The sequence below is a fragment of the Lodderomyces elongisporus genome, chromosome 8, assembly GCF_030384665.1.
Source record: "Lodderomyces elongisporus chromosome 8, complete sequence".
NCBI lineage: Eukaryota > Fungi > Ascomycota > Pichiomycetes > Serinales > Debaryomycetaceae > Lodderomyces > Lodderomyces elongisporus.
Window position 1 is genome coordinate 711,932 of NC_083680.1, and position 12,430 is coordinate 724,361.

A 12,430-nucleotide genomic window follows, 5' to 3' on the forward strand; every position below is an offset into this window, starting at 1 on the left:
TGTGTATGTTGTATATATGTTGTTTGCACTTTGCTTAATCCAAAAAGCAGTGTATACTGGCTCACAAATGCCAACGAAGGATGTTCTTCATCTCCTTTGTCTCTCTTTGTCTCTCTTTGTCTCTGTTTGTCTCTGTTTGATTCTCTGTTTAGTTTCTTCTTTTTCTTTTTTTTTTTTTTCTTTTTTTTTTTTCTCTTTTTTCTTTTTCTTTTGAAGTGTTTTTTGTTTTGTTGTTTTGTTTCATGATGGGGTGGTGCGAAATACAGTGTGATGAATAAGATAGCAGCTTCTTCTCAAACGATGTGCACAGTTGTTACTATGAGTCGTGCGTTATGTGCCAATTTACTCAAAGTTGAGTGCACTAGGTTTGGGAGAGAAACAAAAACCGTGCATAAAGTAAGAATTGATTTGAAAACGTCTCTCAAATTGTTACTATTGAACATTGATCCAATTTGGAAAGGTGTATTCTGTTAATGCTTAAGTTGTAATCTGTTCATCTCGCAAAATATGGTATTTTTTTTCTTGAAGAAGATTTGTATTTAATTTTTATTTCTATGTTTGCACTCCTCTTGATAAATTTTTTTTTTTTTGCAGCAAATTCGAATGAAAAATCAATCCTCCCGAAGGAGAAGAAAAAAAAAAAGTGGCTAAAAAATTGTCAACTGAAAAATTGAAACCTTTACAAAGGGGACGGAGATAGCAATTAACAATGCCAAAGATAAGTCCCTTGTAAATGTGTTCACATGTACACACATATATACCCATTCTCCCAATCGCTATTTTTTTTTTCCTCCTCATTTTATGTCTAAGTATAGTTTGACACCAAACTTCTTATGTCTTCTTGTCGTTTACTGCTTTCTCTTCACATTGCTTATATTGTTTGGTGTAGCCCAAAAATAAATTATAGATACGGAATTAAACCTCACATGATCCCGCGTGAATTCTACGAGCCACAAAAGCAAACTGGCACGGAAACTGGAACTGTACCTCCCCCCCCCACCCACTCCTTCCGCCCTCCCCACACTTAAACCCACACTTAAACCCACACTCTTTCTCTCTTTCTCTCTCGTTGCAATCAAATATCTCCTTTCTATTATTCCGTTGACTTGAGGATCCCCCCCCTCCTATTCCTCCTACTCCTCCTCCAAGCATTTTCTTTATTATTTGAGAATACAAAAGCATACGTAACACCACTGCTTCCTGTGCCATAAGCAAATTTTATACACGGAATGAATGTAATCTGTGGCTTGGTATCAAAACAATGAGCAACAAAGTCAACAACAACAACTACTATTACTACTACTATTACTACTACTACTACTACTATTACTACTATACTCTACCTATACATCCTTGTATATTTCCTGAGCAGAACTCCCTCTCTATCTCTTTCTCTTTTTTTTTTCTTTAATTTTTTTTTTCCTTCGCCTCGGCAACCTATATCTGCCGTATATTAGATACGGTATCGGGCACACAGTGTAGTACATAAGGGCTCTATAACATTTACACCCTCCTAAATAATAAATTGAAGGAACACACAAAAAAAGAAATCAAAAATGAAGAAGAAGAAAAAATAAAAAAAATAAAAATAAAAAAGAAAGGGAAATCCCATATTTGAATACATCTTAATCTACATTACACATATACTCAAACATTTATCGCTAGTAAATTTCAACTACTCCCAACTTATACATACATATATATATATATATATATACATATATTAATTTTTTTTTATCACATCAACCAACCATTAAAGGACCAATTTGTACACTCTTTATGAGACCAATATGTCGAATCACTATTCCCAAAACCGAAAACACAATAACCAGCAAGAACTTCTACCCCCCAGCTCCCCGCTATTCCCAGCGCTGCAGCTAACCAACCAGCTGCCGCACAATACAAATATCTTTACTCCAACATTGCCCGATAAACCAACATGTTCTACTTCCTCACTATCCGTATACATCATCCCTTCAGAACAAAACCTCTTTGTCCAAGGGTTTGATCCAAGAGAATACATATCAAGACCACCGACAATTCTTCGTGGAACTCTTTTCATCCGTGTAATCAAGCCTACAAAAATCAAATCCATTTCACTATCTTTTCGTGGTGTTCAACGAACGGAATGGCCGGAAGGTATACCCCCAAAGAAAAACAGCTACGCAGAGGTCAACGATGTAATCAACCATACTTGGCCCTTCTTCCAAACACCATCGGCTGGTGGTAGCAGCAGCAGTAGCGGTAATGCTACTGCTACTGCTACTGCTGCTACTGCTTCTTCTACCTCTTTTTCTTCCCCACATAATGGAGCTGATTTTTATATCGAAAGAAATGGTGCAAACCGATCCGGACTCAATGATGAAACAAGCGCTAGTAATGTTAATGTTGCTGCTGCTGCTGCTGCTGCTGCAAGATCCCCTTCTCCTGCACCAAGAAGATCGGCTGGTACTTCAACCTCCCTCAACTCCACCGAGTCCTCCGGTAATTTCTTACTGAGAAACTTATCACCAAGTTTCCTTAGACGTTCTAAATCACCTTCAATAGGCTCCTTGGACGCAGCAGCTCTCGGAGAACTAACCACGGTAACTTCACCTTCTTCTGATCCTCAATCCCAGATGCATTTTGCTCCAGGAGACTACTTGTACAATTTTGAACACCCTTTACCACCATCCATCCCAGAATCATGCAATGTTACTTTTGGCTCTACTGCTTACAATTTAGAAGTCTCTATTCAAAGACCGGGAACTTTTAAATCAAATCTATCGGGAAAACTCCCCATCAATATCATCCGTACCCCCTCCGAGCTAAACATGGAAGAAAACGAATCAATTGTAATCTCAAGAGATTGGGAAGATCAAATCAAGTACGATATTGTCATTGGTGCAAAATCTGTCGTCCTAAACTCATACCTCCCCTTGGCTTTTCGGTTTGTGCCCTTGTGGGGAAAAGTAGCTTTACACAGGATCAGAATATATTTGACTGAGAATTTGGAATATTATTGTAACAATAAGAAAGTGCATAGAATGGAACCACCAAAGAAATTTTTACTTTTAGAACACAAGGCAAGGAAAGGTAGATCTCTTTTGCAGACTAATCCACACGATGAGTCAGAAGTTGGCTTGGATCAGTACGATGAAGATGTTTTGCCCAAGGAATTAGAATTTCAACTATACGTACCTAAAGATATTACTGGTAGAGGATTGACTCAAATACATCCCGATACTTCTTATGAAAATATACAGGCTCATCATTGGATCAAAATATGTTTAAGGATTAGCAAACAAGATCCGGAAAACCCGCAAAAGAGGAAACATTATGAGATCTCCATCGACTCGCCATTACATGTCTTGTCGCCTTTAGCAGCGCACGGCAATACATTATTGCCAGCGTACGACGATCTAATTGACAGTAACAACAATACACACACACCAGCATCGGTTGCAGACAATATCCTATCCCCTGGTGTGACACCGGTTGACTACCACCACAACCACCATAGTCACCATAGTCACCATAGTAGTAATGAGCCTACACCTGAAGCCTCTTCATCATCAACTACAGCAATCAGGTCGATGCTCAACAACAATCGGAGATCAAGTTCTCCAGGTAATCGACCCGTAATCCCGGACCCAGACATTTTATCCCCCGCGAGGTCGATTGAGTTCCATCACATCAAATCAGAATTAAACTTGGCAGGGTTGGCAGGAGAAACCGAAGCCAATATGCATTTGGATGCAAACTTGTACAAACCAGAAACTGAAGAAACTATATCCACGATAAATTCACCACAAGCCAGACCGCACGACGGGACATTCACCTCACCTTTAAACTCACCAATACAGAGACCTATCCATCTCATAAGAAAACCCTCGATTGCCCCACCACCATTCGACGAGGCTGCCAAAGACCCAAAGATGTCTTTACACCCACCTGCATACCAGGAAAGAGACGAGGGGTCATTGAGCTTAAGTCCTTTGAGAATTGACGACACAAATGACGCATCTTTTGCTAACCCATTAAACCCGTCATCTAGCTCCAAAGGAATTTCAAGTTTGAATGCCCAGTCCAACACACCAGTGAGAGACCTATTAATTCAACAATTGAATGGCAGTCGTTCCGAACTGGCGCAAGACACACAAACGCAACAATCATCGGCTTCACCCATTACCGAAAATAACAGCTCAACGCTTCCCCAAATTACCATAGACGCCTCGGATTCCAGCCATGAAGAGCAATCTATTGCTAAAAAGGAAAATAAAACCGAGAACAAGATATCTGCACCAGCTAAAACTGAGGAAAAAGACCTTGCCGATGATGAGTTTTTACCTGTATCCCCCAGTTTGCCAGCCATTGGTTCCTGCTCAAGAAGGAACAGAGAACGTACAAGTACTGATGGGTCGTCAGATAAAATGTCACCTTCGCCGAGACGCACATCAAATGCACAAGCAGAGTATAATAATAACAAAACTAGAAAAAACTCAACTGCAGATAATCAGGATATGCACTCATCATCAAATTCGCGATCTCGTGCATCTTCAATCTCCTCAATAAGTTCGGAACAAACCCCACTCGATCAAACGATGCCATTACTAAACCAGTCGACGAGCTCTATTGCAACTCACAATGCGTTCTTCAATTCGGGCTCCAACATGTACGCCACAGAAACGAATCAGTCAATTGGCTCTTCAATCTATGATTTGGCGTATCGTCGCCCAAGCCAGGTGGGTACCAAACCTGCAGGTGTGTTTATGTCTGCACTTGGTAATGATATTGCTGAAGATGAGTTTAGAGGCTTTAACAGTTTACATCACTTGCGAAACCCTAGAATCGGGAAGCACTACCAAAACTTTGACAATGACAATGATAACGATGCAGGCATGAGCACTGGCACTGGAACTGGAACTGGCACTAGCACTGGAACTGGCACTGGCACTGGCAATACGTCTGATTCATTGGCAATTTTACCTGACAAAACAGGAGTTGCCACAACAAATACAAACCTTTTTACACTGGATAATCGGCTGGTAACTCACAATGCTGTTCCTGAAGAGATTATTGATGAAGAAGAAGCGAGCGAGGAATCGGGTCTGACTCTTGATGAAGTTCATTTGCACCAAATACAATCACAAGTACCAAAAGAATCGAAGGATCGTGGCGTCGATAGCGGAGTTGGTGCTGATGCTGGTGCTGGTGCTGATGTGAATGTGGGTGCCGGTAATGACGGAGACAAAATGAATAACTGGCATCAACATGGTCCTCCGCATAGTGGGGCAATGGAAGAAGTCCCGGCATATAAGATGGGGTACATCATAGAGTGAATGGTAGTGTGCTATGTAGATTTGAAATATAGATTAGTTTTCAATGGTTTCCTTTTTGGAAAATAAAAATGAAATAAAAAATGAAAAACTTTATTTTATAGGGACAGACTTAGAAGAACAGAGGATAAAAATTACTAATTAATTACAATAAGTTGTTTCTTTCAAAGCGATGGAATGAAGTTGTCTCTAATGTTTATTATTCAATCGCATTTTATTTAGGCCGGCTGATCAATATTATAAAATAATAGCAAAACTGTAGAGATGGATTTCTTATGTTGCTTTAAACAAGCAGTTTATCTTCAACAGCACAGGTGTAAATTTTTTTTGCAGTGCGGAGAAAAGCTTGCGGCTTTTCTCTTTCTTTTTCTTTCTTACTCTCTACTGCTTCTTCTTCCTTTTCTCACTTGCGATTTCTTCAAAATAAATTCATAGTGCAAAAATTCACTTTAGATTCCCCGAGCACAAAACAAATAGAAAAAAAAGCCAAAGGCATATCATTCAAACTAAACAGGTTCATATACAAGCAATAAAGCAAACTGATCAAGGAATAAATAGCAAAAGAAAAAACAAATTGTTTTCTTGTTTTTTTTTTAATAAACTACCATGTCTCGTCGTTCTAGTAGAAGGTCTTTATCACTAGACCAGAAGTCCAGGTCCAAGATTCTGTCTGAAGTACTCGAAAGTCGTTCGAGTACAAATGCTACTGCTTCGGGAATTGATGTTTCCGTGGAAGAAGATGAAGATGAAGAATTAGAAGGAGGAGGGAATGTTGATAGAGCAGACGAAGGGGAAGAAGAGGAGGAGGAGGAGGAGGAGATAACAAGATGTATATGTGGCCAAGACGAACTTAGTCAAGATCGAATCAACCCGGCTTTGGCACACTTGTTGAAAAAGGAGTTTAAAATAGACATTGACCAAGGGTTATTTATACAGTGTGATAAGTGTAGTGTTTGGCAACATGGCTACTGTGTTGGCTTGTACGAAAATGACGACGTACCTGATAAATACTGGTGTGAGCAGTGTAAGCCAGAGCTCCATATCATAGTTGATTATGATACATATCTGGATCGCACGTTGTACAAGCCTGTAAATGATAAAAGGAAAAAAATTGAACAATTTGGAATCCGTCAACAAGCTAATCATAGCAACGAAATTAAACTGGAGGCCACTGATGTAAGCAAAAGCAGCAACGGCAACAACAACAACAACAACAACAACAACAACAACAAAAATAATAATAACAACAATAAAAACAACAAAGACACTGAAAACATCAATGCCAATACCAACGATAGCAGTAGGGGCAATATCAATAGTACTAATAATCAGAGCACAAGCACAAGTAGCAGCGCCAGCACTAGCGGTAAACGCAAGAGGAATGAACGGGGTTTGCTGAATGCATCTAAAGAACGAAGAACAGATCGAAGATACCACTACCAACGTGATGACGCAGATGAATACGACAAGCAGTTGCAAAAGGCCTTGCGCGAAAGCGCAAAGGAGTCTGGCTTAGTTGCAGAGGAACTGGAAACCGGTAGGCTGTCCCCTAGAAAAAGGTCTAGCAGAAATACTCAGGATTCAATAACGAGTGCTTCGAGAAACTCACTTGGGCTGTATAGTGATGGTGAAAATACCAGGTCAAAACGTTTCAAGACAGAAAATGCCGCAGCAGAGTTGCATTCTGATGGGAGTGAGTCGCAAGCCAATTCAACTGACTTGTCGAGGTCAAAGTATAATAGGTCCAAAAAGAGGAGTGAGCGAGGCAACGGCAGGGCACATTCTGCTTCTGCATCTGCTTCTGCATCTTCTTCAACAACATCGGTAGCATCCGCAGCAGAGAAGTATGGTAAAAGAAGTGCTAAAAAAATGGATTCAAATGATTTAGTAGCATCAAATGCTACAGCCAAGGAAGAAATAGTCAAGCAACCATTCAAGCCAAGATATGTTAGTGGAAACTCCTCATTCTACGATTTGCGCAAACGGACTAGTGCAATTATCGAATGGATAGTGAGAACTCATCATGATCTTTTGGAAGAAAAGGCACAGAAATTGGAACTTTTTTCTTTTGCTCCAGATTCGGAAGTTGTGAGAGAAGAAAAGACAGCATTGGAAAGATCTTTTGATGAGAATTCAGCAAAGATTGAAAATCTTCGTACCAAAATCAACGAATGGGAGTCCAAATTTGGAAAATACGCAGCACTGTAAAATATATGATTTGATCAATTTGTATCTATTAACCAAGATCTATAAAATATCGCGAAGTAGTTCGCTTCGATTTTGTACATGAGACTCTGTTTCGTCATTTAAATCTGTCTGTGCATTTTCGCGTGATACCATACTACACATCTTATCCAACCACTGCGAGCTATTGAGTACTTGGTCACCGCCTATAATTATGCTAAGTCTTTTGTTGCTTGCACTGAGCTCATGGACCAAACGCGCTTCTTCGTATGTTACGCCACCCTTGAAATATACAATGATGTCACGAGGAAGGGAATTCGGGGCTCCTCCTGCTCCTGATCCTGGTCCTGGTCCTACACCACCACCGTATTGCTGCTTCACTTTGTCAGGGATTAATGTGGATAAAATTTTGTGACGTTCCGAATGGTCGTTACCAATTACCGCTGACAAGATATCATGTAGTCTAGGTGTGTACTGCAAGTAGATATTATCGTTCTGCGAACTAGTATTCCTATTGAATAGATTTTCAAATTGTACTTTTTTATTTCCAAATAAATTGGCTAAGCCTTGCTGTTGCAGTTGCTGGTGGTTGTTGGTTTCGCCATTCGTATCTGTGCTGAATGTGGTTGTAAATTTTCGTACAAGCTCAATTTGGCTTTGGGTTGGTAAAGGCGAAGTTAAATTTGCATCTTGGAGCTTGCTGATGAGTAAGGACAAATCTGTCGGATTATGAAATTTGTAGATGTAAAGCAAAACCAATTTAAGTTTATTCTCAGTCGTGGTAGATTTGCCTTCTAATATTTCCAACAATCTCTGTTTGACATTTTGTTGCAGGTCCAATCCACATACAATTGTTTGCTCAAGCTCTCCTACCTCCCAAAGCAGTTGTCTCTTGATATGTTCATCCAACTCTCCAATCAAATTCAAATGAGTCAATATGTTGAGAGAGAACTTTTTGAGCTCTGGAAATTGCGTCAATACTTTTTTCAACTCAGATAAACTCTGCGTCTTTAGGTTTTCAATCGACGATTGTTTTGTTTCTGATTTGTACTTGTCGACATAGTTCTTAAACTTGTCGTTTAAGTCACCATAGTTTAGATACATTGAATCTTTATAGAATTGGTCATCTTCAGTGATAATCACTTGTTTCTCGGGCAAACTCACCACATTTTTTTCAATCTTCAAAAACTCATGAATCATTGATTGATACGTCCACGGTGTTATCAAGGGTGTTATGGGGTCATTTTTGCGGTCAAAGAGTAAAAGCAAAGGTGGGGCATCGGCATTCCGGTTCAAATCGTCGAATAAGTTATTGTTTGAGTTGGAGTTTATATTGTATAGTAATTCCGAGCCAAGGCGCTTCAATTCCATCGAGTTCGACTCATACTTTATTATCGGGGTTTTTTTGAGTGCTAATAACAAACTTGCTATGCTCTCTGCTTCTAGTTGTACAGGGTTGACCAGTTTCTGTTCGGCTTTAATGGAGAAAAAGGAGTCATTGAGTATCATATAATCTTGAAACAACTCAATCACACTCTCAACAGACTCATACTCGTCTGCCTCTGCCAATTGCTCAATCTGGATCTTACTCACTGTATTGTTGAAAAATATGTTATATCTCTGGTAGTGTGGAGCACTTAGCTCTTTACACAATAATTGTAATGATTCACGACACGGCTTGATGTATACCGTGCAGTCCAAGTGTTTCATTGAACGAAGCTCATTTTGGTTCTCAATGACTTCAATGAGTATTATATCATTCGACAACAACTGTGTTTGAGTGTAGCAAACTGAAACAATCGCGGCAGTGTAATTATCCAAGAGCAACACCCTCGGTCTCTTCTGTTGGTATTGCTGTTGCAACAGCAGTGCCAGAGAATCATTTTGTTCGCGGATATTCGACAAAGTCTGAATCTTTTTCAGAAACAACTGGTTAAAGTAAACGTCTTTGACTTTAGTTAAACTCAATGTCATTTTCAAAAAAAAAAAAAAAATGAAATAAGAAAGAAGAAAAGGAAATTGTGGATGATGAGGGGTGGGGTGGAATGGAGTGGGTACGTGTGGCGGTATATAAGTATGTATATGAGTACGTATATAAATATCTGTGTTGGTGTGTATATTTTTTGAAAGAGAAATGTATAAATTTATAGGGACTTGCACAAAGTACGTAAACGAGATAAATTTGGTTTTGTTATTCTCCTCTGGTTTTTGAATCTTGGGTAGCATTAGGCAAAGTGGCGGAGGAGGAGGAACTTGGGGGAGGGGGGGGAAGGTTAGGCGAGCGAGTGGTGGTGCGGAAGGCAGTTGCAAATACCACTGTGCTTGCACGAAAATATCTAAATGCACATATATACTTCTTTTTTCTCCAACCCCCTTCCCTTCCCCCCCCCCCCCCCGCCCGTCCGTCCCTTTATACCAAAAACAACGAACTGGTTGAGTCAAATCAGATAAATAAAGATTTCAGATCAACAAAAATATTAATGTACGAAACTAAGCAAGTAAATATTACCTCAAAAGTTGTGTTGCATTTCTTGAAAGATAGTTTGAATTACATATAACAAAATACAGTATGTGTGCGAGCTATAAATACTACGTATACAAAGGAGATATGCTTGAAAATGTCGCAGAGATACCATGAGACATATAAAAATATAAGAACATTCAATAAAAAAAATAAAAAAAGAAATGGACGAGTAGAGAATCGAACTCTAGACCTCTTGCTTGCAAGGCAAGCGCTCTACCAACTGAGCTACACGCCCTTTTTGTTGAAAATTATAAGTACTGGTAAATTACACACTATAGGTATATCTATAAACTGTGAACCTCAATCGAAATTGGGGCTCAATATGCATATCATGAGTATATATATATATATCTTATATCAAAGCTCACCTTGCCCATCAATCGGCTCAATCAAAATAAAGAAAATGAGGAGAAAAAAAACACTCTTTATGTTCGTTTCATTGGTTGTCTTGACCGATTTTTGGTTCAATGATTTATATTGTCCTGCCAAAACTTGAATTTAAAAAATAAATAATATTTCGCTTGAGTTTACAGCAAAATACATCTAAATTTCTCTCACCATACTTTTTTTGTTTTGTATCAAATCTTCTTTTGGTCCTTTTCGCATTCAATAAAGAACCAAACTGCTAAAAAATAAGCTCATTTTTCTTTAGAAATGAAAATACAATACATACAATACATACAATACATGCAGACATAGACAGGCACACCTCTACTTAAATAATAAGGAAAAATTGTAAAAATAAAAATAAAAATAGTCACGTGTATCATATGGAACTAAATTCTATAAAGTATCTTCTAATGTCTCTAGTTTTTTCTGACTCAATGGAGTGCCTATTGAGTCAATTGCCATCAACTCGAAAAGTATATAACTCCCAAGATTAAATCCCTTTCGTGTTTGGCTCCGCTGCTTGTAATATGCTATCATAGACTTCTTTATCTCGCTAATGTATTCAACCGCTATAGATGTTATGTTTGTTGTGGTGGTTGATTTTGTACCACGTCCCAAAGGTTTGTACCAAAGAGTGTTATAATACCCTTTGAAATAATCCAATACTTTCCATATTGCACCGGGGTATTGGATATTGGAATACATCACGTGGTGATGGCACCCTTTCACAACCGGCTCAACACCTTCGAATCTTTTCTCCAACCAGGACCAACCCGCAAAAGCACCTAATGCGATATCTGTGATGTGGTTCCCTAGCCACCCCTCAGAAAACTCCAAGGAGTCAGCTCCCCACTCACACCAGTTATCATATACAGTATAGACATCTTTTATAGGAACTATAGGGTCAAATGAGCTGTGATAGATAAATATTGGAATTTGTGGAACATAGCTTGCATTCAAATAAATAATACTATTATCTTTCAACACATCAACCACTTGCGGCAACTTTAAAAATTCGGCACCATTCTTGAACATTGCACCTTTACCATTAAATATATTTGAACCCACGTAGCGCACCCATACATTGATCAAACATTGGTCTGCTGCTTTCTCCATTCTTTCCACTTGTGCAGGATCGACATATTCAAGCATCAAGGGTTTTAAAAATGTGTACTCATTAGCTAGTCCATGGAGTGCCGCAGGAATCAAACCAGCATAAAATCCACCATCAATAGCATGAATAATTTCCGTTATATTGGTGGCAAACCCACCAAGTGCAACACCAATAAACCTTTCTTTTATCTCGGGAGCATAGCTCGGTTGCAAAACAGCGGCAAATCCCGTCGCCATCGCACCTCCACTATAGCCCCACATTGCAACTTCGGCATCTTGACTAATCCCTGTAATTTCACCCGACCTCAACACTGCCCGGATTGAGTCCAATATCGCCTTTCCAGCCTGTCTTCCAGCAAGAAACGCAGATTGCGGGCCTTCATAATCTGGGGAAACAACATAATACCCATTTTGCAATGCCATCAAGATAAAAGTCATGTCAAATTGAGCACCAATATCCAGTCGCGAGGCACCCTGCTGTACGCTAAATGAAGGCGAGCAGTCCAAATCTGCGCTATCCTGGAAAGTTTGGTAACTCAAAATCTTTGCCGGGTCCGCATTAAAAGGTTCCATCACCGTTGTGATCATATAGCTAGCCTCACCAAACGTGTTTTCAGAACGGACCATCAACTGCCAAGAGTTTTTGATATTGATGGGAAGGTACATGCTTCGCAAACCTGCTAGAGTCTTTCGCAGCTTCAAGATATCGCCAACTTTATAATCTCTGAAATCATCTGGAGGTGTGTAGAACTCGTCAACCTTGGGAGGTTGCAAGTACTCTTGCTGCTTTGAACAAGCGGATAGAATCACAAATGTGAAGAGTGTGAAAAGAATGGGTAATGTCATTGAAGTTCTATTGCATTGCCTTTAATACTTTATTACAAGCATCCACACCAACAAA

At 39.4% G+C, this 12,430-nt stretch overlaps 4 protein-coding genes and 1 non-coding gene across 5 annotated transcripts; 2 read left to right on the forward strand and 3 right to left on the reverse strand. All coding sequences in view use genetic code 12, as the record gives it.

Annotated features, from left to right (window-relative positions):
• Window positions 1-1,790: 1,790 nt before the first annotated feature.
• Window positions 1,791-5,321, forward strand: PVL30_005608 (uncharacterized protein; the record flags this gene model as incomplete). Its single annotated transcript, XM_001524024.2, has 1 exon — window positions 1,791-5,321. The coding sequence occupies one exon, from the start codon at window positions 1,791-1,793 to the stop codon at window positions 5,319-5,321; it is 3,531 nt and encodes a 1,176-aa protein (XP_001524074.2).
• A 603-nt stretch (window positions 5,322-5,924) lies between these two features.
• Window positions 5,925-7,526, forward strand: CTI6 (Histone deacetylase complex subunit; the record flags this gene model as incomplete). Its single annotated transcript, XM_001524025.1, has 1 exon — window positions 5,925-7,526. The coding sequence occupies one exon, from the start codon at window positions 5,925-5,927 to the stop codon at window positions 7,524-7,526; it is 1,602 nt and encodes a 533-aa protein (XP_001524075.2).
• Window positions 7,527-7,565: 39 nt separating this feature from the next.
• Window positions 7,566-9,476, reverse strand: VPS45 (vacuolar protein sorting-associated protein 45; the record flags this gene model as incomplete). Its single annotated transcript, XM_001524026.2, has 1 exon — window positions 7,566-9,476. The coding sequence occupies one exon, from the start codon at window positions 9,474-9,476 to the stop codon at window positions 7,566-7,568; it is 1,911 nt and encodes a 636-aa protein (XP_001524076.2).
• Window positions 9,477-10,188: 712 nt separating this feature from the next.
• PVL30_005611 lies at window positions 10,189-10,261 on the reverse strand. Its single transcript has one exon. It is a non-coding gene; the product is annotated as a tRNA-Ala (tRNA).
• Window positions 10,262-10,809: 548 nt separating this feature from the next.
• On the reverse strand, window positions 10,810-12,375 carry PVL30_005612 (uncharacterized protein; the record flags this gene model as incomplete). Its single annotated transcript, XM_001524027.1, has 1 exon — window positions 10,810-12,375. The coding sequence occupies one exon, from the start codon at window positions 12,373-12,375 to the stop codon at window positions 10,810-10,812; it is 1,566 nt and encodes a 521-aa protein (XP_001524077.2).
• Between the last annotated feature and the right edge of the window lie 55 nt (window positions 12,376-12,430).